We start from the raw sequence: 25,500 nt of genomic DNA on the forward strand, positions 1-25,500 counted from the left end.
AGGTGGGTTTAATAACCCCGTCTATCTGTCCTCTCCGAGATACGTTTTGTTGTTATGTTATATGATTAAGTAATTGTTTTAATTAAATTGATTTAATTTGCTGTCTAATATTTGGAGAAATTTATTCTTTCTTTCTTTCTTAAGTATTTTGAATTCTTTTGGTTATAAATAGAATGTTTCATAGGGAAAAATGTGAAAAATTGGCGTAGCTAACCTGGTCTGGTTGGAACTTGGGATTTTCAATGTACTTCTTGAGTTTCCTCAGAATCGTCTCGGGGATGTGGTCTTTGTCATACTCCTTCAGTTTAGTCATGAACTGGCCATCTCCCAACACTTTTTTAGAATTGTCCCAATCTGGTCTAGAAATAAGCAGGTTTAATTGAAGTTTTTTTACAAATAGTTTTATTTGAAAAGATAGGTTACACTCTACTATACAACCAAACGCTCTGCGAGTAAATTTAATCAGCTGAAAATGAAACAACCCCGAAAAACTATTGCCGTTCTAAATTTTAGCTCTACAAAAGATTGGCCACTTTGCGCTTTTGGCCAATTTTGAAAATGATAGCTTATTAATCGAATCGTAAAACCTCAACTTAGCTTCAAATTACTATCACCCTATTGCAACAGATGTAGAAGTTCTCCCTCAGGACCCTCCCTGGTAGGCTATTAACCCCTAAAATAGTAGATATAAATTGCAATGGCCTCTCTTTAGACTATACAAATCACTATCGGTCGAAAAACAAGCATTTGTTTGTTCACATAATCCCGATGTGAACAAACAAATATTTTTTTTTAATTCACGTGACAGTTCCGACAAATAAAGTGAACAATGGGAGATGACAACTTACTTAACATTGAGTAGAATACACACAGATTCCATCACAGTCTGCACCAACTCAGGTGGCTTGGCAAACACTCTCACTTCACTAATATCATTCTTGTCCAGGGAATCCAGGGCCTTCTGGGCAGCTTCCAGAGCAGGAAGTGCTTCGTCCAAGTCTCGCTGGGATTCGTCTGCTATGGCTTTGGTCTCTCCCGCTTTGACACGTGCCATGGCTTCGTCTTCTGCCACCACACTTCGAACCTGAAAATTAGATTCGGGTTATTAAAATTTTCTTTTAATTTCAAGGTTTGTTTTCAATTAATTTCGCTTGTCATTCAAGAATTTTCCAGCAGAGAAGCCATAAAATTACTTAAAAAATGAGCAACTCGGTAATTTTCATTGTCTTGATTATATGGTACAGGAAAACATTAACGAGACATGGCGAAAAGCATCTTCTGGCAAAGCGTTTTTACGAAACATGAAGAATATGAACACTTTATTATTCCAGTAAGACTCTATAAGAATTGGACAATTCTAAACTGGTTGAACTGTTTTTTGCTAAGTTCTTAATGGCGTGACTTCATGACTAACTATGCTGTAAAACTCACAGTGTCTTCACTTACGTCCCCTCAGCCATAAAAGGTCTGCCCACAAAATGACTACCTGATAAACCACGGGTCATTGTGTAGCAAATCGCTGTCTTTAGAAGAAAGAATAAATTAATCTAAATGACTAACTATGCTGTAAAACTCACAGTGTCTTCGCTTACGTCCCCTCAGCCATAAAAGGTCTGCCCACAAAATGACTACCTGATAAACCACGGGTCATTGTGTAGCAAATCGCTGTCTTTAGAAGAAAGAATAAATTAATCTAAATCAAAATTAATTTAGATACAGCAGAGATAACCAAAAACATTTTTTTGTTTTCCGAATTCGGACTGATAAGGCTCGGAGAGTACAGCTTATAGGATGGCACAATCCACTCTAGATTATTGTCCAATGCTGGTTATAACATTTTCTGTATTTAATATGGAACGTGCGCTTTGGGTGCAAGTAATATGTAATATGCACCCATTCGGCTAGGGGTTCATGCAAATGGAAAAGATCCCACCGACCTTATCGGCTTCTTCCTGGTCGACTACCAGTTTCTCCATCAAAGCACCTGTCTCTGCACTCTTCTTCTGTAGTTGTGGCTCCAATGCTGTCAGTTCCACTTGCATGTCATCCACAAGTGTGTTTGTCTCTAGCAGCTTCTTCAGTCCGTTTGCAATTCTGTCCCTCGCACCCACCAGTTGTCTAAACACATTTAAAAATGTACATCGCTTGTTCCGCCGGCTTTTATTCTTCACTCAACATTCTGGTAGATAATTAACAACCTCAACTTTAAGACGAAAAAATGCACTACCAGCAAACAAGTTAACCCCTGTTAGTCCAATTAAAACTTTATGGTTGATAAACTTGAAAGTGAAAAATTATAGCTGCATATTTTTGGATCGCCGGTCAACCTTTTTATTTAAATTCTTTAATCATAAACATAAACAATATTGTAAAAAGCTGGGAGTTAAGGCTGTAACGAGTACTCAATAGACCCAAGTGTCGAATTAAATATGAAAATGATCGAAAAGCCATCCGAAAATTGCTATTTGCTGCTTAATCGTCAACAGCCCCCCCTTACGAAAGTGGGCATATAAATTGATTGATGACTGACTTGCGCTTTGCCTCCAGCATCGACAGGTATAGGTTTATAAGTTCGAGATAGCTTGTGGGTGTGGTGTAGTACCTCCTCCTCAGCTCACTGTAGAACCTCTCTGCCATACTAGTCACACTCATGTGGATCTCAACACACATCTCTGAGATCTTGCCCTGCAATTACCCACAATCACAATACCCAATCAAACATTCGAATATAGCCCTATTCTCATGCAAATAAGACATGCTGCTCTATATAAACTTATTTTACCCTAACTTAGATGCATTTACCAAACGTATACAATTTACATATATATTATCCTAATGGGCTTGACTTTGTATGTTATGTTAACTGCAGGGCAAGATCTCAGCGTTCATTGTCATCTCGTTTTCAAAAGGTCTTTTCTGTAATCTTTGCCGAAAAGATTCTATGCTCTGAGATCTTGACCTACTACAGTCAACAACATATATAGGCAACACTATCAGGATAAAATATATTGAAATAGATCTTAAGTTCTACTACTTTAATATTATCTGAATTATATGAGAGTCTAGTGCAATATTTGAAACAAATAGGCTGTGACAACTCGGAAACGACGACTGCTTTAAAAGAACTAATTATATCAAGGAATCAACCACGATTCCTTGATATAATTATTTCTCTTTTCATAATATTTCTCTTTAGGAAATATTTCTCTTTTCATAATCATGCATAATTTTTCACAACGCTAAGATATCTTCAGAAATCGGCAAGAATTAAAGTTTTGACAAGAACAGATTCTGAACTGACTTTCAGCAAACCTGAAATAATTTCGCTCATCAATAGCCGAGAAAAGAATCAAAGCAGCGTTCAACAAGCTCACATTTTCCGGGCATCAGCACACAGAACTCTTTCAGTCCCTCGGGTAGAGGAAAACAACAAGGAGGCTCGTTAATGTGCGTTTGCACATGATGTTCCGACCCGCGCTCATCTACATTTTGGACATAACTGTCAAATAAATGAAGAGATAATCAAAAATCGATCTTTGATAAGAAAAAAAACAAAGAAACAAACTACTGAATGAATTACACAATGCCATGCCTCAATACAGCGCTCACGAGATCTCACACCATTAGGAATACGGGAGATAAAAATAAATAACAAAGTAAGCAAAAAAACATCACGTCAAAAATTCAACATCCAAACTTAAAAGCAACTAGTAACAACGTCAAATTACAATCAGAAGAAACCTTCACTACACAAAATTACTTTTCTCTTACTACAAAGCAGATCGAACATTTTATTAATGAGACTAGGTAACAAGTTGACACATAGGAGCAATAATGGAGCGAAATTCAAAAATCAACCAATATTTTTTTAAACCAAAAATTTGCAAACGTCTTAATAACTATTAGATTTACCAAATTTTTTTTAATTTAATAAAAAGTCAGTACGAAGTAAATAAATCTGTATTTGATTAGACTAAGCCCCAAAAGCGGACTAAAGAGAAAGAAAAACTCAAAAATTAGTAACAATTTGCGAAAAGACAAATTATTGAAGCCATTAAAATCTTTCGCTGTTATCTGAATATTGTTTTTTATTTCAATCAATAACTAAAATATTTAAATTTAAAAAACATTGAAAGAATAAGTATGTTTATTTAGACCTCAATTGCAAAACATTGAGATCCTTTATTACGCGAATGTGCTTAAAGAAGTGAAAAAGGGAAACAAATGTTGACCACTAACAAAATTTTTTAAAAAGAAAACGCATATTTTTCAACAAACAAAGTATCAGTTACGACAAAATATCAATAGCCTCTTTAATATTTGAACTACAGGGAAGGGTATGAACGAAGGGTTAGAATTAGACACAAGTTTGCAAATATAACAACAAGAACTAAAAAGTTCAAAAAAACGTTTGTGAACAAATAATATCATAAATTTTAAGGCTATGTGCTATTAACTTACTGCATTGAGTAAATTCATTCACTCAACACTCAGTTAGAGGCTTATGAGACCTCTCAACTCTCTACGATTAAACAAGAAATAAAAATGGCAAAGGCGGCAGGTAAAAATTATTAAAACCAAGAAATTTTTCAGAAAAGCCGTGGTATCAAAACAATGAAACTCCATAACTTTCAACGGAAATCAAACAACAATAAGTTGTAATAAGTTATGCTCCGATGAGAATGCAAAAACTTGTGTTGTTCCTAAATCATCAATAAGTCCTCACAATAAGTCGTATGACTATGAAAATGACAAAACAGGGAAAAACCAAAAAATCAGCAGAAAAGTGCGAGAAGACATTGTCGAAGCCATTAAAACCAAACGTTTTTGTCTGCAAGTTTTATCTAAGGTCTATTGAAAATCTTCTTTATATTGAAAATCTATAGAAAAAGTGATAAGATTTCAAAAGTATCCAAATTATGAAAAAGAAATAAGCAAAAATTGTGAAAAAAAACTATGAAAAGTTGTGACATCAAAGTCAAAAAAACAATAGTGAGAAGATAAAACAGCAAATCATATTAATTTTGGTTGCGGTAGGAAAAAATGGGGCCCGGTCATTAGGGAGACTCACTCACTGTTCACAGAAAAAAAGTTTAAGATCGGCTAATGTTCAAAATAACAATTCTTTCCGAAAAATTACTTTCAAAGGCTTAACAGCCCTTAGCTGTCCAATCAAGTTACTACGTAGGTTCGCTTACTGCTCTTTAGGAAGCCTATTGCTCTTTTAGGCAACGAGTCTATGTCATAGGACTACAAAATTTTATTAAAATCTCAAAAAGAAAATCAAAATTTAAACAAAAATTACGAAAAACCATAGTCAGAGCCATAAAAAAGAGTGATTCCTTAAAAACGAATTATTTGTTCATTTGGCATCATTTGACTTTAGATGCGGTTTGTCCTGAACAGAACCTGGATTTTAAAAGTGACTAGTCTCTAAGTGACTTGAAAAAAAAATGAAAAAAATATGAAATGGTTTTTAAAATATTCGCTCTCAAATAGAAATAGATATTTTTAATTGTAAAATTCCCTATGAGACGAAAACTACTTTTTTAATAGCCTTTCGTCTGTTAGAAACAGAAGATTGTTTCATTGGTTGCATAAAATGTAATTTTGAATCGACATTTTTCAAAGAAAAATTCCTAGTTTGTACAAAAAAGTGATCAAAATGCCAAACATCACGTGTTCACACAAAACTTTCAACCTCAATAACTCCTGGAAAAACACGACATTCGAAAAAATCTTTTTAATTCAGAATTCTAAAGTGGATGAGCTTTTTAATGATACCACTTACATTTCTCTACGATGAATATATCGATCGGCCAAAATTGTCTGAACAAAAAAAAACCCATTTGAGTATATAGTTCCTCCCCCCACAAGTGGGGTCGGAACAATAATTTTACACCTTTATAATGGTAGGTATTTTTTGAAGGTTATGATAAACGTTAATTGAATTGCAATAAACAAAATGCTTGGTTGGGGAAATAATGGTTGAAATCAGTTCCAAGCTTAGTTGATTCTCAGAAAGTTTTATTACGATCCGGCTTGTACCCACAAATCACCATGGTACTCACGCAATTGAGTCTTTGCCTTTTGTTTGTTCCCAAAAACCCTCACATAATGTCTAGTCCCCTCTTCTCCTTAGGCTACACAAACCCTCATTAGTGTAAGAACGCTCAATAACTTGCTATTTGTTCACACAATATAATGAAAATAAATTATGATCACAATTATGACACTGTTATCCAAGTTTCATCAGTACGTTGACAGATTCTTTTGGGAAAATACCAAGCGAAAGATTTGTATTTATGCTAAGGGAAACAGTAGTAATCTAAATTCTTAGACTATAAAAACACATTCCATTCACTCACCATTAGAGCAATAAACTGGCGCTGAAGAAACCAAACTGAATGTTTATTATTATCAACTTAAAAATAATTCCTCGAGCAACATCAAGGAACATTAAAAATGCTTTTTATATGAGACAGAATCCTTAAAAAGTTCAGCAAAATTTAATGAATATCGTTAACCATTATGTAATACCTTCATCTCATCAGCGCCCAAATCAACACTTTCGAAGAAAGTAGTCGCCACACTGAGAAGAGCCTCTCTGGGCCATTCAATGAACCAGTCTATGGTACAGCAGTTGACGAGGGAGGGGAACATCCTGCACCTGGTGCGGAAGGCATCTCCCACAGGGGACATGCAGAGTACTATGTGGAGGTTGTCACGCACACGTCTGATGAAGAATTGGTACACTTCATCACGATTCTAAAAAGGGAAACGTGAACAGAAATGGACGGGAGAGTTTATTCGCAAATCATTGGTACTTCGTAAAAGAAGAAATTATGAAGGTTGATCACATATAATGGTAAGATGGTAAGAAAAAAGTATTATAGGCCGCGACCTGGGTTTTCCTATTGGGCATTGAAAAGCTAAGATTTTAACCCAACTTTTGAGGTTGTAAGCGTAAGTTGTTAAGTTTAATTCTATCGGTTCTGAACACAAAACTTCGTATACAGAATTTAAAGAAATAGAACTAAGGCAATTGGCATAATCTATTTGGCCTTCATGATTTAGAAATTGCATCTTTTGATTCGCTTGTCAATATTTCTTTACATTAGGCGTAAAAATAAAAAAATTTCACAAGAATATACCATAAAAATTCGCTTCTTCAAAGAGCAATGCACGAACCCTCACTGTAATTTTAACACGCATAGTACGGACCTGTTCATTCAACCCCGCTTCCTTGCAAGCCGGTCTGACCTGTGCCAGACACTTTTCCAGCTCATCAGTTTCAAACAAGTTGGGCACTTCACCCGAATTGAGAATGTTGTTGATGTCTTCCAAGAATTCCTCCACCACAATCTGAGTGTCAGTGAATAGGAACACAGTCGGTTTTCCCTGGGACCCGGCGACTTCGTAGAGTTTCTTCAGGTCTTCTCGGAATGCTGTGTAGTCGTAGCCACGGGTCAACTCAATCTAAATTGATATTTAACATACAACGCATTAAAATCAAACACAGCTTTTGTCAATGATAAGAACAAACTTCACTTTCTACAGACATTTCACTTATTAAATAAATTAAATAAACTCGTTCGCTTGTAAACCAAAATAACAAAATAGAGAGAAAATTGAAAAGAATCATTCATTTAAGTCGGGGTTTTACTAATTGATTCCCAATGGATGCGTAAAGGAGATTAAAATAAGCGAGATTATATCAATCTCGCAAAAAGAGGGATTCCCAACAAGGTCCCATAGGGGGGGGGGCTTTTTCAACCTTCCCGAAGAATCTGACTCATATATGTCAGAGAAAGAAATAAGAAAGCTTTTCTTTTATTTTACCCTACCTGGAAGCATCCCATTCCACAAATGTGGGATGCCAGTCTGGTCAGACTCTGCTTCCCAGTTCCACCCACTCCAACCAGGAGTGCATTTCCTCTGTCCTGTCTGATCATCCTCGCTATTCTTGCCACGTGTTCAATCGCGTCCATGAAGAAGACCAACTTCATCTCTTTCGGACTCGACATGTTGTAATCGTCCAAGTACTGCAAAAAGTGAATTTTTTAATAGAACAAAATTGGATGCTTTTTAGATAATATCATTATGACAATTTATTATCCAAAATACTATTTGATATCATTGTTAATATTCATTCTGTGAATTAAAAAAGTAGCTTTGAAAGCAAATTTTAACAATAAAAGGGAGAATTGCAAGTTGGAGAAATATCATTTATTTGAATACAATCAAACTAGCTCTTAATCTTATGAAAGTGTAGACAATAGTGTGAACCATTAACTGGTAACATATCAATCTTAAACTGTTAAAATCAGATATAATGCAAAAAACCATCAACATATGATGAAGTTCTGCAAAACTTAGGGAGCTGAACGAATTATGGTCTCAGAAACCTACAAAACTTCTCTTACATCACCAAGGACGTTTTTGCACTTGGCGAAGTCTGTGATGATCTCATATTGTTTATCAGATGGATCGGCTCCGAATTTGAGGAAGTCTCCAAACACAATGGGTTTGGTTACAAACGTCTGTGGCTCAATGTTCTGTCCAAAATGACGACCCGCTATGTCCACCTGGCACAAAAAGGAAAGATTATTTGCTCCCGAATTATTATTGTAATTATAAACGGAAACAATTCTTCCCCATTTAGAAATTTGAATAATTTCTAGCAATAATCAAAAGCTTCATCTTTACATTGCTGTAAACGGATATCGATTCTCAGTCAGAATTCAGTGTCTTTGGGGAGGGGGAGGGGGGGGGGGGGGGGAGTTAGCACAATTCATTTTTTTATTGAAAGAAAATGGCGAAAACTTAAAACACCCAATAACAAAATTTTCTCCGCACACAACCTTATTAGGATTATTTTTGGCAATATATCATCGGATTTCAAGGGGAATGTTGTTGGATCCCAATTTTTAAACAATTTGTCAAAAAATTCTATGAAAATGCCATCGTATTTTAAATAAGTGAGCGTTAATGAAGAGCATCGTTAGAACGTACCATCATGTCGTAGAAGTAGTTTTTGTCCTCCCAGTTGATCAATCTGTCATGGAATACTCGCATAGTCTCATGGCAGAAAATGGCGAATGTATGGTCAGTGTTCACTATTATGGTCGAGTCACACTGCAGGATTCCTGCAAAAAAACGATCAATAATAAATTATAGTAATAAAAATAATTCATTTCCGAATTAGTGTATAAATATACAACAGATTCGAGAGGTCACCAAAAAGGCCTTAGCCTGTCCATAGGATGGTGTCTCTATGAAGCTTGCAGAATAAAGAAATTACCTTACGCTACTGATAAAATTACCAGAACTGTCCCGTCAACACTTTGTTTCCCTATATGTAATTGTCTCTTAAGTTGTGTAGGATATTTAGAAAAACTGACTATTTATAATAGATTTCCAAAAGACTACCCTGATTTTAAAACTATTTCTTATAATTTCATAACTGCTTAAATTGATACTTGAAAAAAGTCTATCTGCCCTTTTCAGTTTTATAGTTCTAACACCCCCAGTCACAAAATATGAGCAATTACATAGCAAAATATAAAGTATTAGTGTATTTGTATGGAACAACAACTATATTTATATGATTCAAATAAAATTCACGCAGTTTATGATTCAATAAAATTGACCGGGGGGGGGGGGAGGTTTCACAAACGGAAAGATTCAAATTTGTTTTGACGGATACCTTGAACAATTTTGGACAAGTCTCTGAGGTTGAAAACATAGTGGCTTTTTGCAGGAGTGGGGAGGAGCTCCACTGACATTCTGACGTAGATCTCAACAGCTGCTGACACCACACTATCTGTAAGACCCTTCACTATGTTGTTGAACTCGTACGCAGTGAAGAATCCTGTCAGAATGTTCTAGAACAAAAACTAGGATTTAAACACTTGGAAATTTTTGATCATATATATATATATATATATATATATATATATATATATATATATATATATATATATATATTTGATCTAATTTCACATTTTTAAAGTTCTTGGTATCAATTATGACCAAATAAATGCGTCTGGCCACTCAATAATACATAATGCCTACTTTCAAAACATTTTTTCTGGACATCTTTTCAGCAAGTACAATCCATAGGGGAAATAGATTTTTAGTAATGGTGGTTAACAATATCAAAACTGGAGTCTATCTGGTCACTAACAGACAAAATCACGCTAACTCATTCACTGCGTAATTACAAATTGATTCGGTAAAAGTCAAACATTCATTTCTTCACAAAATTAGGATGAGTCAACTAAAGGATACAAAACTAAAAGAAGTTCTTGAAAATTCTCGAAGTGATATCATCTACATAAATTCTAGAATGATTCTTGAGGTTACCTTGAATATAGTCTTGAGGGTGTTCTCGCTTGCTGCCGGGATGGCAAGCATGGCGAAGTGTCTGATGAGTCGAGGCGTTACAGGGTTCCTGCCTCCACCTGGAGGGGCACACGCAGAACAAAGAGTCATGTCCTGAAACAAAAATGATGTCGTTTGTTTCGACCTTTTAAACATTTCAATTTGCCCAATAGAATTCCAGCAAAAAATGAAACCATTGAATCCCGCGGACTTGTATCAAAAATCGTTTTTTCCCACAAAACTTCTGGTAGTGGGGATAATTTAGGACATGCGATAGTAATTGTTCCAACATTTTTTCAGAATGGGGCAATATATATGCGAGGCTGACTTCTTTTTTCTACAGTAAAATTTTCACTTTTTTGCCTACTGATCCAAGAGAACAAATAAAAACGCGAATTTGTAGTCTTCAAGATCTAGTTTTGATTTACATAAAAAATTATCAGAATTTTGACAAAGGGGAGAGCACTTCAAAAGTTTGACATTTCGAAGGAAAAATCAAGAAGAACAACGCTGAAATTTTGGATTATAACAAAAGGCAGGAAATTGTAGTAAAACTAGTTAGATTAAAGGGTGTTTTGAAAGCAACGAGTAATTTTTCACAGTTTCAAGCCTTAAAATTAACCAATTTAACTACTTGACCAAAAATTCAATTAATCAAAAATCAATTATCTTATTTTTCTTTCTCATAACTGTGTTTAGATTTTTTCAGTCTCTCTGTTTTCTACTGATTAAAAAATATTGTAAAAAACTAATGATTCTCTTCATCGAATACAATTCATGGAAAAAAGAAGGTTTCAGGCAATTTAGAGCTCAATTAAAAGCAGAAAAATATATTCTTTTCTGAATTCTAGAGTTGTTTTTGCAAATCTTGCACTTCATCTAATTTTGTCAGAACTAACCAGTTCTATATTTACAAAACCGTGTAGACGTTAAAAGAATGATTTCTTGGAAGGAACATCAAATCAACCAAATTCTTTATTGAAAAGATGGATTTCTTTTCTTATCTTTTTTATTTGAATTACTTATGTTTTCAGAGCAGAAGGTTCGAAATAACATCTTCTAGTATAATGCAATACAGAAGAATTTGGGAGTTTAGTGATGGCCAGATATGAAAACCTAATACATATGTTCATAATTTAAAATTAGAAGAAAATTATTTCCTGTTTCTCTGTATTTTGAAATTGCTCATCGAATTGACTTGCTCCAGACTGTCGCGATCTCTTTAAACTGAAAAACGAAATAAATTATTGATTCTGCAAGTCATCAAATTAAAAAAAAAACAAATAGTGTTTGTGAAAGATGATAAAAATTCCTTTTCTTCAGTTAACAAAAGGAATTAACTTCTCTGATTTCTTTACAAAATACTCTGTAATGAAGAGGCTTCAGTAATAATAGTGAAATCGCCGCCACTTAAAATTTACCGATGACCAACTGCCTTCAATATTTCATTATTAGTATGTCAGAGCAACCTTTAAAGTTTCCTTAAAATTTAGAATCAAAAATAGGCACACTGCAAAAACTATCAGAAATCTTATAAATTACTTAAAATTAGCCGCAAAAGATGGTTTTAAATATGTTCAATAACAAAACTGTGTTTACAAGATTTAGCTGGTAACAAATCTGATAATTTTAGAAAAAAACGTATTGGCCCATTATGCACATGCAACCTCAAAAATTACAAAATTTTGGAAAAATTTTTTAAAGTTTAAGTGTTATTTAGAGTGACCGATACGTGTATTTTTGTTCTGTTTTTGTTCTTGTATTTGTGCGTGCGTGCGTTTCTGTGGCTTGTGAATGTAAGTTCGTGTGTGTAATGTAAGTGGCGTGTGTTTGTGAGGACCAAAAAAGAGAATTAGTCAGAGCGAGCTAATACCTTTGAATGTTAGACACAAGTAGAGGCAGAGAACAAAAACAGTCAGAAATTTTTAAAAATTAGAAAAAGTAAATAATAAATACTGCAAATTGAGGTTTTAAATATGTTAAATACTAAAAACGTGTTTAAAGGGCTAGCATGCTACGCGTCTGCGAGATTTTAGAAAAACGAATTGCGCTCATGAAACATCAAATACAAAATTGTTGAAAAATTACAAAAAAAATTCGATTCAAAATTTAACGTCAATTTTACCGATACAATTGCCTCAAGAAGTGCACACCTAGTTTTCCACATAAAACAAAAAAGGTATAAATGATCGATGCGAACTATGGGTAAAGATTTTTTGTTTCGGTTTTCATTTGTGTGCCTGTCTGTATGTGTGTGCGTTCACTTGTGTGGGAGTATCTTTATTAGTGAATGTGTGCGTCTTGAGTGCGTAAGATGCGTTTCATCTGTGTGTAAAAGAGAGAAAAAAGGGTTGGTCTGAGACAGAAAAGGAGAGTTAGTCTGAGAGAGTTAGTGCCTTAACATGTTATATACAAATGGAGGCAGAGTGAAAAACTGTCAGAAATCATAAAAAGAGAGAACTTACATATTTGCTACGACAATTAAGGCCGACAGCTTTAGCACAAATAATGGGCATGGCTAACCATTTTTCATCTTTATCTTAAAGATTTTGCAGAAAAAAGCAGAGTGTAAAATACCATCTGTTGCATAATCACAACTTTGAAAAACAAAATCGTTTCACAATGAGAATAGTTTCTTTTCCTTAAAATTAGATTGACATTACTAATTACAACTTTCAGAAGAAAGTAAGAGATTCAGAAGTATGCACGATTTGAAAACCAACAGTAAATAGTTCGGTATGGGCTGGTTTATGGACTACGCAATGTAGTTGAATGCGAATCATGGGTAAAGATCAGTTGCCACAAAAAGGAAAATTTAAAAATTTTTGTCGGGGTTTTTACTTGCGTTTGTTTCTTTGCGTTTATGTGTGTACATTGCGAACATTTGTGTGGGTGTATGTATGTGAGTGAATGTGTGTAATGTGTAGGTGTGTATGAGTGAAAGAGAGAGTTAGTCTGAGAGAGTTAGTTCCTTTAAATGTTAAGCACAAATAGAGGCAGGGTGCAAAAACTGAAGTCATAAAAAATTAGAAAAATTTAATATCATTTTGTACAATTTGGGGTTTTAAAATATTCCAAAACCAAAATTCTGTTTTTCAAATCTTGCTGGTAACTCATCTTTTAGATTTTTAAGAAAATATAGTTTCATTATGCTCCTGAGACATCAAAAATTGAAAAAAAAATCGAAAAACTTCAAAAAGATTGAATTCAAAATGTAGTGCCAAAATTACAATCACCCGTACCATTGCTGCAAATGGTCAACACCTATTTAATTTTAAAAAGAAGAAGAAATAAATGAACGTGACGAACTTTGAGTAAAGATCAGTTGCCATAAAGGAAAATAGTTTAAAATGCCTTTTGTGTTGGGGTCAGTATTTAAGGGATTCCCTTTGTGTGTGTAATGTGAGTGGCGTGTGTTTTTGTATTGATTTCAAGATCTGTGTCTTTAAAATTGTAATGCCCTTATCTTTCTAGAATGTGCTAAGGAGTTTTCGTTTTTGTCTGCCGAAAAAGGCATATTTTGGTTCAAACAGTACAATTAATTTTCTCCAATTCATAAAAGTTGCTTTCTGATACTCCCAATGATTTCTTAGTCAAAAGTTATGGTTGTTTTTTCAACCTTGAGAGTTTTGTTGGAACATTTTGTTCCGACCAGTGGCCATCAAAATTGTCACTAACACTAGTCTAAATCAATCATGTGCCCACATCTGAACGAAATTCAATCATTTTCCAATTAAAATTATCAAAGTGTATGATCATGCTAACTCATTTGAAATCATGCCAAAATTATCATAGTATACGATCATGCTAATTCATTTATGATCATGTTAAAATTATCGCAGTTTATGATCATGCTAGCTCCATCATGAATGCCTGATCATTAATTTAGTACATTTCCTGGAAATTTTTAAAAACTTTGCTAAGTACCGAACAGACTTAAAAAACTTCATAAACTGTTAAACCAAGCGATCTGGTCAAATCATGTTAAGATTTTGTTCTTTTCACTTACCAAATAATTTTTCCAGAAGAGTTTGTCCCTGTCGTAGAGACCTCCGAAGTCGAGGAACTGTCTGAGCAGTTCGATGGGTGGCTGAGAGCCATAAGTGTCCAATTTAGGCATGTTCAGATCATCCACGAAGAAGATAAGACGCTTGCCACTCGGGGCGCCTAAAGCACAGGTGAATATTCAGCATGCAAAAACTTGTCACTTGACTTTGAATAACTCACTTGGAATTCTTCCATTTCACTTTGTAGAATATGATCACTTACAATTCACACTTTTACACCTTATAATGGCACATAATAAGACCCACTTCGGTGGGGGAGGAACAATATGCTCAACTGTTTTTTTTGTGCAGTCAATTTCCGCCGATCGATATATTCTTCCTACAGAACTGTGAGTGGTATCATTAGAAAGCGTTCCAAGCGTAGAATATCAAATAAAAACAATCTTTCTCAATTTTGTGTTTTTTAAGGAGTTACGGAGGTTTAAATTTTTGTGAACGGTAGGCTCATTTGGGTTGTTTTGTTCACATTTTTGGTAGTTTTTGCTGAAATTTTGATCAATTTTGCTAAAAAAAATATATGATAAAATTGACAGTGATAGTCTCATTGGTTTTACGTTTAAAGATAGAAGAAAGTTGCTGAATCATTTGAACCAACTCCTTTGGCTAAAAATTTGGCTTTACTTTTAAAAATTCAGTATTTTTTTCGTTTTTCATGAAAAATTGCATCAAATAGGCTTCTGTAGCCCACTTTGTCCAAAACTACTGATACTGCAGAAATAAAAACTGCTGACACAAACTTCGGTTACTAAGATGAGGGCTCTTTCTACTTCCGGTTCCAATGAAAGTGTTCTGGAATTAAAAATTTGGCGACCTTTCGCTAATTTAAATCGATTTTTATCAAAATTTTGCAGCATTTATTGTAGAAATATTGAAATTGTCGTTTGCCAAAATATCTATTACGTAACTATTTGGAAAAAGGACGTTTTTTAACTCGCACAGCAATAGCGAGGCCAGTTTTGGTCAAGTCATTGAATTTTTGCAAGCAAAAAGTATTTGGATTGTATTCTTGCTCTATCATCTTAATTTTTTTCGCATTTTTTTGTCCCCATAACAATTAAATCTGTTTTCATTTATGCGAATAAACAGTTCGTTCTGGATACATCTCAGAGTTTTTAAGGCTTCGACAAAGTATTTCCTCGAGGCTGCGACGAATTATTTTCATAAAGATCAAACTGTTTAAATTGATTTTTTTTCGTTTTTCATGTTAATTACAGACCAAAAAGATATCAAATCAACGCTCAATTATCGACTAAATCATATTTACAAGCAAATAAAGGCCAGTGGACATACCTTATAAATTCAGCGAAAGACTGGTGTTTCTGGCTTCAACACAGTGTTTCTGTAGATTTGTTTGTGAAATTTTGAATTCCTCCTGGTTTGAATTACTTGGTTGTAATTTTGTAGTATTCTAACTTAGTTTAAAAATGATATGTCTAATTGACTTCCTGGGCTGTAACAAATTAATCTATTTACAACTGTTAGTTGAAAGCTTACGGTTATTATTTCTTACGGTTTTTTCAAAAAAAATGTTTTCATGTAGCGTAGTCACAGCAAATATAGCGTAGGCACAGCAAAGGAGAGGTCGCGTTCTCTCCCAACTGAGTTACCATATAGTCTTAATTGCTGTTTTAGAATTTAAATATAGGTTTTATGGCTTTGGTACTACAAAATTTCCATAACTTTTTTCATTTTCGGACAATTTCCAATTTTTGAAGTTATTTTTGCTACCTGATCCAAAAATCACATTAATGACAAGCCAGGAATCATCTTAATGGTGTTAAAAGAAAGCGTTTTATATTATACTAAAATTTTCTGACGAATTGATTATGGTCTCAAAGGATTCGCCTCCGTTTTCTAAAAAAAACTTAAGTGACTCTTTGATTTTCTCCTGTATTCATTTTTTGTAGCTGTATCACATTCTGATGTGTCACAGGTCTCAATGGATTCAAATGGAGGTATAAATGAAGCTATTTAATATTTTCACTAAATAGCTAAAAGTTTTCATGACCTTGATGTTAATTGTTTTCAGAAAGCATAGACATTTTTTAAACTTTCCCTTTATGGATTCTGTCTACACGTTTATTTTACTCATTAAAAACCGGTCCCATAACTTTTCTGGTCAAGTGCAAGTCAATTTGTTTTCATCGGATGCTACTCTGACTTTTTCATTTGGTTTCAAATTATCCAAATTATCCAAACATTATCCAAATATTTTGCTGGTTTTAGTTTAAAGCAATTTTTAAATGGATACACCAATTATTTTAGAACAGTTTATGAATTTAATAAAGTTTTGTATCGCTTCATTTGATAGACAATTAAGTCAAAAATGTGGGTGAGCGGGCTCGAAACATCATTTGCAAATGCACATTACCTAGCATCATTTAGCCTCTTTGTTGTAATACATATTAATTTATTAATTGTAATGGATAGTCCCCTCTCTAATTATGCCATAAACCATTATCAATGCAAAAACGCATTTTTATCCGTGGACGCAATTGCCTTTTATGACTTAAGCGTTGCAGGTAAATGTTGCGCAAAATTCAGACAAGCAACTGAGACTATAAAAAAATTCGACTATAAAAGTACGAGACTATAAAAAAATTCGACTCGAGAACTGTCTGAGACTGACCGACATTTCAGGCGGCGACTGAGCGAATTTGAACTTTTCTCCCACTACAAAAAGAGCTCCCCTCCCAGTAAAAACATTATGTACCCATTGCAATTGTTATACGTGTAAATCGGCATTTACAAAACATTAAACTTGAGGAAATTTGAAATTAATACGTGCATAATAAAAAGCACTGCATTTAATTTTGTGGAGCTATGGTCTTTGTAATGGGATCTATTAATTTTAGTTTCTCTAAAATTATTTTTATTTATGGTTGTTGATGAATTTTACCCGGCACGTAGATAAAAAATAAAAAACTTTTCAGAAGACAGCTAATCATTGTTTTTGGGGGTACCCAAATGTTGACTATAAGAGACTCGGGGGAAGAGGGCTATCGGAAAAGATTCACGACAGCTAAAAGCTTCAAAGACCTTTAGTGACTGATGTAAGCAATAAGAACAAATTTTGGGATCTTTTTCGTTTGTGCACCCCTAGCTTAGTGGGTGCATATCACTAACACCCCCAGCACCACGTGCGATATTTTTACATAATGATTTACTATGGAATGACACATGCTCTGTAACTGGGGGTGCAAAACGTACTAGGGGCATATACGGAAAAGATCCAATAGTTGTAATGAAGATTCGCACCTCATACAAACCATAATCAATACAAAATTTTTCAAGTCTTGAAAACGTTGGCTTACGATTAAAAAAACAGGTTTTGACCCCGACGTGATTCGAACACGCAACCTTCTGATCTGGAGTCAGACGCGCTACCGTTGCGCCACGGAGTCTTGATTGAATTTTGCTCAGCATTTATCGAAATCCCTCTCTAGCATTCAGGCTTTGCGGTTTCTCCTCCCATTTTTCGACCAGTTCCCATTTTCTTACGGTTCTTCAATGCTATATTTTTGGGAAGCAATTTTTCATCAACGCTAATACGATATTTGTCAGAAAAATTTCGAGTGATTTACAGAATTTTGTATGGACCTGATGTTTGTCGTTTAGGTCTGGGAAAGTGAGCCAAAAAAATTCTGGAGGACCAGTACTTTTGGCATCTAATTAAAGCACACAAATTAGTACATTGTCTTTATGTCTGTCAAATGTTTTAATCAACTATTTGTATTTACAACCGACAGCAAAAATTTCTCCGATTTAACCATTAATACCGACCAATTACCGTGATCAAAATAAAGTGCGAACCAAAAAAGGAGATAATTATTCCGGGGGGGGGGGGCAAACACATTGGTTATTTTGTGCTGGAAGGAGGCGAAAAAAGGAAACGAGCCGGAAAAACTTCCTAAATTGCGAACATAAACAAATAAACTTACTTCAAAGTGTTCAAAGTGGAAAGAATGTCTCAAACTAGTTGAAAAGAAGGCATCGAATCTCTTCTATTATGCCCCACCCTTTCAGCTTTACGACTACATTACTTATACGCTCGTGATAATACTATTTAAAAACGACACGAATGAGTTGCGACCACGGATAGACCTTCATTACGTTTTTTGGATTGCAAAATTGGTTTAAAAAAGCTTTAAAAAATTGCGGCTCAAAATCCAACTCAGGTTTTATCTCTTTCAACGACAGTGTTTCTGGCTTCAACACAGTGTTTCTGTAGATTTGTTTGTGAAATTTTGAATTCCTCCTGGTTTGAATTACTTGGTTGTAATTTTGTAGTATTCTAACTTAGTTTAAAAATGATATGTCTAATTGACTTCCTGGGCTGTAACAAATTAATCTATTTACAACTGTTAGTTGAAAGCTTACGGTTATTATTTCTTACGGTTTTTTTTAAAAAAATGTTTTCATGTAGCGTAGTCACAGCAAATATAGCGTAGGCACAGCAAAGGAGAGGTCGCGTTCTCTCCCAACTGAGTTACCATATAGTCTTAATTGCTGTTTTAGAATTTAAATATAGGTTTTATGGCTTTGGTCCTACAAAATTTCCATAACTTTTTTCATTTTCGGACAATTTCCAATTTTTGAAGTTATTTTTGCTACCTGATCCAAAAATCACATTAATGACAAGCCAGGAATCATCTTAATGGTGTTAAAAGAAAGCGTTTTATATTATACTAAAATTTTCCGACGAATTGATTATGGTCTCAAAGGATTCGCCTCCGTTTTCTAAAAAAAACTTAAGTGACTCTTTGATTTTCTCCTGTATTCATTTTTTGTAGCTGTATCACATTCTGATGTGTGACAGGTCTCAATGGATTCAAATGGAGGTATAAATGAAGCTATTTAATATTTTCACTAAATAGCTAAAAGTTTTCATGACCTTGATGTTAATTGTTTTCAGAAAGCATAGACATTTTTTAAACTTTCCCTTTATGGATTCTGTCTACACGTTTATTTTACTCATTAAAAACCGGTCCCATAACTTTTCTGGTCAAGTGCAAGTCAATTTGTTTTCATCGGATGCTACTCTGACTTTTTCATTTGGTTTCAAATTATCCAAATTATCCAAACATTATCCAAATATTTTGCTGGTTTTAGTTTAAAGCAATTTTTAAATGGATACACCAATTATTTTAGAACAGTTTATGAATTTATTAAAGTTTTGTATCGCTTCATTTGATAGACAATTAAGTCAAAAATGTGGGTGAGCGGGCTCGAAACATCATTTGCAAATGCACATTACCTAGCATCATTTAGCCTCTTTGTTGTAATACATATTAATTTATTAATTGTAATGGATAGTCCCCTCTCTAATTATGCCATAAACCATTATCAATGCAAAAACGCATTTTTATCCGTGGACGCAATTGCCTATTATGACTTAAGCGTTGCAGGTCAATGTTGCGCAAAAAAATCAGACAAGCAACTGAGACTATAAAAAAATTCGACTATAAAAGTACGAGACTATAAAAAAATTCGACTCGAGAACTATCTGAGACTGACCGACATTTCAGGCGGCGACTGAGCGAATTTGAACTTTACTCCCACTACAAAAAGAGCTCCCCTCCCAGTAAAAACATTATGTACCCATTGCAATTGTTATACGTGTAAATCGGCATTTACAAAACATTAAACTTGAGGAAATTTGAAATTAATACGTGCATAATAAAAAGCACTGCATTTAATTTTGTGGAGCTATGGTCTTTGTAATGGGATCTATTAATTTTAGTTTCTCTAAAATTATTTTTATTTATGGTTGTTGATGAATTTTACCCGGCACGTAGATAAAAAATAAAAAACTTTTCAGAAGACAGCTAATCATTGTTTTTGGGGGTACCCAAATGTTGACTATAAGAGACTCGGGGGAAGAGGGCTATCGGAAAAGATTCACGACAGCTAAAAGCTTCAAAGACCTTTAGTGACTGATGCAAGCACTAAGAACAAATTTTGGGATCTTTTTCGTTTGTGCACCCCTAGCTTAGTGGGTGCATATCACTAACACCCCCAGCACCACGTGCGATATTTTTACATAATGATTTACTATGGAATGACACATGCTCTGTAACTGGGGGTGCAAAACGTACTAGGGGCATATACGGAAAAGATCCAATAGTTGTAATGAAGATTCGCACCTCATACAAACCATAATCAATACAAAATTTTTCAAGTCTTGAAAACGTTGGCTTACGATTAAAAAAACAGGTTTTGACCCCGACGTGATTCGAACACGCAACCTTATGATCTGGAGTCAGACGCGCTACCGTTGCGCCACGGAGTCTTGATTGAATTTTGCTCAGATTTGTCGAAATCCCGCTCTAGCATTCAGGCTTTGCGGTTTCTCCTCCCATTTTTCGACCAGTTCCCATTTTCTTACGGTTCTTCAATGCTATATTTTTGGGAAGCAATTTTTCATCAACGCTAATACGATATTTGTCAGAAAAATTTCGAGTGATTTACAGAATTTTGTATGGACCTGTTGTTTGTCGTTTAGGTCTGGGAAAGTGAGCCAAAAAAATTCTGGAGGACCAGTACTTTTGGCATCTAATAAAAGCACACAAATTAGTACATTGTCTTTATGTCTGTCAAATGTTTTAATCAACTATTTGTATTTACAACCGACAGCAAAAATTTATCCGATTTAACCATTAATACCGACCAATTACCGTGATCAAAATAAAGTGCGAACCAAAAAAGGAGATAATTATTCCGGGGGGGGGGGGGGGGGGGGGTGCAAACACATTGGTTATTTTGAGCTGGAAGGAGGCGAAAAAAGGAAACGAGCCGGAAAAACTTCCTAAATTGCAAACATAAACACTTAAACTTAATTCAAAGTGAAAAGAATGTCTCAAACTAGTTGAAAAGAAGGCATCGGATCTCTTCTATGATGCCCCGCCCTTTCAGCTTTACGACTACATTACTTATACGCTCGTGATAATACTATTTAAAAACGACACGAATGAGTTGCGACCACGGATAGACCTTCATTACGTTTTTTGGATTGCAAAATTGGTTTAAAAAAGCTTTAAAAAATTGCGGCTCAAAATCCAACTCAGGTTTTATCTCTTTCAACGACAGGCAAATTCTGCTAAATCGTTGCCCCCTTTTAACATTGGATAAAATGCCACGTAACCGTATTAAAATATGGTGATTTCATTGATCGATTTATATAAAGGGAAGCAGTATATGTTAGCATTAAGAATCCCAACCTAGAATATTCTTCCGTTTCTTCTCCAATTTGCTTTCGATCGTCTCTTGAGTCCTCTTACTGCTGGTCTGGGCTGAAAAGTTCATAAAAACAGGAACATAGCTATTCTTTTCGGCCACCTCCTTCAAATGACCCATAGCTATGACAGACTTGCCCACCCCAGTGCCACCTGTGAACAAAACGGGTTGTTTCACATGCAGGAACTTCTCAAGAAGGAACCCGAATCGCATAGTGTCTGTTGTGGGAACTAAGATGTTGAAGAAGGGTTCTGCCATGTTGTAACGGAATTGGGGCACTATTCTCTCCCAGGATTCGAGTCGGCGGGTGTTGAAGTCCATGTAGCATTGCAGAACTGGCATGTCCGAGGGAAGCTAGAAAAATTTAACAAAAATTACCAAATAAGGAAGCTCGATAAGGAGTGTTCGTACATCACGTCGCGACCCCCAGGCGTAATATTTCCCGAATGGTTCATCTAGTATAAGGAAAATTATAAAAATAAGGCTACTTTCAATTTATTTTTCGTCAACGTCAAGAATGTTTTGATAAAGACTGAGCCTAAAAATGATTCTGAATGGACTATTAATTGCATACACGCACAACTGCTTTGCCTAAATTCGAAAATTTCATTTTTCGGGTGACATTCTACTAAACAAAAACGCTGTCAGTTGAAAATCAGTTCAGCGAACGTTCACTTGGAACTCCAAGGGTTTTAATGTGTAATAGGTTGCTCACCTCTTCGCGTTTACGAAGAGGTTGGAAAAAGAAGGAATACATTTTTGTACCCAACTCCCGGGAATCGATAGTAAAAGGCGATCGTTTCACTCGTTAGGAGTCGAATGATTCGGTTTCTCGTCTCTTAACGAATCTATAACAAAATTGGCCATTTTCATAGGTCACCCCTCAAATGCTTCATTAATCTTTACGAAGCTTAAACGTTTAGTAACTGTCGTCCGATGTTTGGAGGTAATTCACGAGACACAGTGCAGTCATAAAATACTTGTTATAAATACTAGATGCCACAACAGCGAATAGCATACATTATTCATAAGTCTAGGTGTATTTGTGTACAGAAAACTATAACTATACGCAGTGATAATCGCAACTGGAGCAAGTTGAATTAGTTCAATTTGATTACATACAGCAATGCCGACGTAATACTATGCCGACGTAATACTATGCCGACGTAATACTATGCCGACGTAATACTATGCCGACGTAATACTATGCCGACGTAATACTATGCCGACGTAATACTATGCCGACGTTAAAGAGTGCAGGAGGACGCCAATAGAGGCGAAAGCGCGCAGAGCAGAATGCCATAATATCAGATTTCAAGTTAAATATTTCGCGTGCTCTGATCGGTTAATCATCAACTCGTTAATTTTAGAGGTAATTTTGGTCAAAAATATTAAAAACTAGCTTAAGGAAGGTCTATTGGGCGCTAGGCGGAGTGGAGCGCAACGCGACTGTAAATCATTATTCTCTTTATTTTTCAATCGGCTCTGTACCCGTTAGGCTCTAATTCCTAGCTCCAAGGTGAACGCCTAGTAACCCGAAGCTAAAGAAAGCCGACAGGCAGGCGAACCGAACGTTACAGTGGCGCCAAAAAGCTACGTACACCTGAAGATTTTATAAAAAGCATTATAAAGATCAAATAAAACAGCATTTTGATTTCAAGCTTGTTCTCTAATAACACGTCGTTACAACTAGAGCTTTTTAACGTGTTGCAGCTGTTTGTATACTTTTCATACAGGTTTAAAACGACATCTGCGTCAACTCCGTTCCGGATTTTAGACACTTTTTCCTCATAAATTTCCCAACAAGACTTGTTTTTGTAATCGCTGTTTCAAAATCGCCCATAAATTTCCAGTTGGATTTAGATCTGGTCTATATTCGCGCCTTGCATTTTTCTTACCAAAGAGTGAAGAGATTTAACATTGTTTCTGCTGAAGTAATTGGTATAACAATTTTTTAAACAATGCGGTTTAACAAAACATAATGTAACAGTAGAAATACTGGATGTACACCTCCATCCAATCAGAGACTGAGAAGACACTATTCTCTTTTATATCGAGAGAACTTCACTAACTATAACCAGTCTATTAGTTAGATACACCATGTGTATACTCTTGATTCCGGTGCTGTACTTCATTACCACCGTAATAATAGAAGTTTATCTTCAGTGTTTTACTGAGTCGGTTAGTCTGAGAGATATAGGTAAGCCTACTTCGCGCGCAGAAATAAGTAGCCCTAGCTCTTTATACCTTAAGGCTGTAAAAGGAGCCCATCTCGGGTCTGCCTTAATAAACAAGGCTCTTTAACAATTTCTGTTTAAACGAGAAATTGAGAAAATTTCTCTTGAAACTTCTAAATTTCACACCTTTCTCAACGCCTTAACGCAAATCAAGCTAATGAGGCACGAATAATGCTTTAAAAACAAAAACTATGCTATACGTAGCTTTTTGGTACAATAGTGTAAGTAACGCACAGAAAATGCAATTTTAATGTTCCAGTTCAAAGAAAACAAAGTATTTTTTGGATCTTTTCTGCTAGCCCCCCCCCCCCCCAAGCCTTATATAACCGTTAAATTTGCACCCCCCAAAATCTAAGTTTTCGCGAATTGTGAGAGCTATATTTGCATTTCATTGAAACCAGAGTGTCTAGGTAGATTGAAGGCACTTTTAGAATAGTTTCCTTAAGAAGTTATAAAAAATCAAGCCCTTATTGTAGCCGAAAACACCAAAAATGATCTAATACAGAAATTTTTATTGACGCTTACGTTATATGCAACAAATTTTGGTTGAATACGTAATACTTTCAAACCATAGTTGTGCTAGCTTTTTGTAAATGCATATTGCTCATATATGTTCACGTATAAGATTACGTATTTTTAACAATATGTTTACACATTTATAAATGGGGGGCGCCTAACTAAGCGGGGGGGGGGGGGGGGCGCTAACAGAAAAAATTCGTATTTTTTAGACATCTAATGCACCGCTGTCCATGGTCATTACTCTCATCCGCCGCGTGAACTAACCCAGAAAACGCCGGCCGGTTATAGCGGCAAAGCCAAAATGCGCAAAAATGCGCCTACTGACCAACCAGGGACAAATTATAACAGCGCTATCTCCAACATTTTTGGCTGACCACCTATTTTGCTCGTAAATAAATTCCGCTCATTTGCTCATCGGCTTGCTTATTGGACACTTGTGATATGTTCAATTTTGATCGATTCATATCAAGTTCCTCGGGCCGCTCAATCATTGTCATGCTTCGTGAGCAGATGCAGGAATTTCATGACAGCTCGCAAATAACGCATATTTTTAGCCGATGAAAATAGATTAATTTTCGATCTACTCTCCCAAACTCTGTTTTGAGCCAATATGTTTTAGACCTATTGTGCGATCATCGGACATTTTTCCCTCTTGACAAATAATTAGTTGCAAAATCTGTCCAGTCATTGTGATTGGGGGAGAATTTGCGCGCTTATTTCAGTTAAAGTGATCAATTTGGTTTAGAGTTTTATCGTATTTAAATTTGATCAAATTTTCGGCACAATTATACGACGACATAGTTGTACTTCACCGTTCAAATTATCGGTTTTGACAATAAGCAGAACAACCTATATGCAGATAAAAGAGTTTGAAAAAATATGAAGAATATGGCCAATTTTTTTCTGATGGATATGTATATAATGGGTCCGGTTGATGCATGAACGTTGTTGTAATAAAGAAAGTCAAAGCTAAACTTTAAAATTTTTTGATGGCTTCATAAAACAGAGTTACAATGCCTTAATGTTTTTCTATGGAACTAATGACTAATTTTTGC

At 35.1% G+C, this 25,500-nt stretch overlaps 3 protein-coding genes and 3 non-coding genes across 12 annotated transcripts in view; 2 read left to right on the forward strand and 4 right to left on the reverse strand.

Moving 5' to 3' along the window:
- Positions 1-25,500, reverse strand: part of LOC142351793 (dynein axonemal heavy chain 6-like) — a 199,474-nt gene that overhangs the window by 49,365 nt on the left and 124,609 nt on the right. For all 7 annotated transcript variants that reach the window (XM_075403973.1, XM_075403970.1, XM_075403972.1 and 4 more), the window contains 13 exons: positions 21,674-22,043; positions 14,396-14,553; positions 10,369-10,500; positions 9,710-9,887; positions 9,016-9,149; positions 8,427-8,588; positions 7,848-8,045; positions 7,225-7,479; positions 6,541-6,768; positions 2,531-2,685; positions 1,938-2,118; positions 849-1,084; positions 215-359 (listed from right to left, as the gene is read on the reverse strand). In XM_075403973.1, coding sequence (XP_075260088.1) covers positions 215-359; positions 849-1,084; positions 1,938-2,118; positions 2,531-2,685; positions 6,541-6,768; positions 7,225-7,479; positions 7,848-8,045; positions 8,427-8,588; positions 9,016-9,149; positions 9,710-9,887; positions 10,369-10,500; positions 14,396-14,553; positions 21,674-22,043 — 2,532 coding nt within the window. The remainder of the gene's footprint in view (positions 1-214; positions 360-848; positions 1,085-1,937; positions 2,119-2,530; positions 2,686-6,540; positions 6,769-7,224; positions 7,480-7,847; positions 8,046-8,426; positions 8,589-9,015; positions 9,150-9,709; positions 9,888-10,368; positions 10,501-14,395; positions 14,554-21,673; positions 22,044-25,500) is intronic.
- LOC142351794 (uncharacterized) overlaps positions 1-25,500 on the forward strand; it is a 338,941-nt gene that overhangs the window by 2,047 nt on the left and 311,394 nt on the right. The window lies entirely within an intron of this gene.
- The window catches only part of LOC142351795 (uncharacterized), a 192,012-nt gene that overhangs the window by 2,046 nt on the left and 164,466 nt on the right, over positions 1-25,500 (forward strand). The window lies entirely within an intron of this gene.
- Trnaw-cca (transfer RNA tryptophan (anticodon CCA)) lies at positions 17,786-17,857 on the reverse strand. Its single transcript has one exon. It is a non-coding gene; the product is annotated as a tRNA-Trp (tRNA).
- On the reverse strand, positions 20,674-20,745 carry Trnaw-cca (transfer RNA tryptophan (anticodon CCA)). Its single transcript has one exon. It is a non-coding gene; the product is annotated as a tRNA-Trp (tRNA).
- Positions 22,405-22,518, reverse strand: LOC142352320 (U5 spliceosomal RNA). The gene has a single exon (XR_012761000.1). It is a non-coding gene; the product is annotated as a U5 spliceosomal RNA (small nuclear RNA).

Source organism: Convolutriloba macropyga, chromosome 13, assembly GCF_964194025.1.
Source record: "Convolutriloba macropyga chromosome 13, txConMacr16.3, whole genome shotgun sequence".
Taxonomy (NCBI): Eukaryota; Metazoa; Xenacoelomorpha; order Acoela; family Convolutidae; genus Convolutriloba; species Convolutriloba macropyga.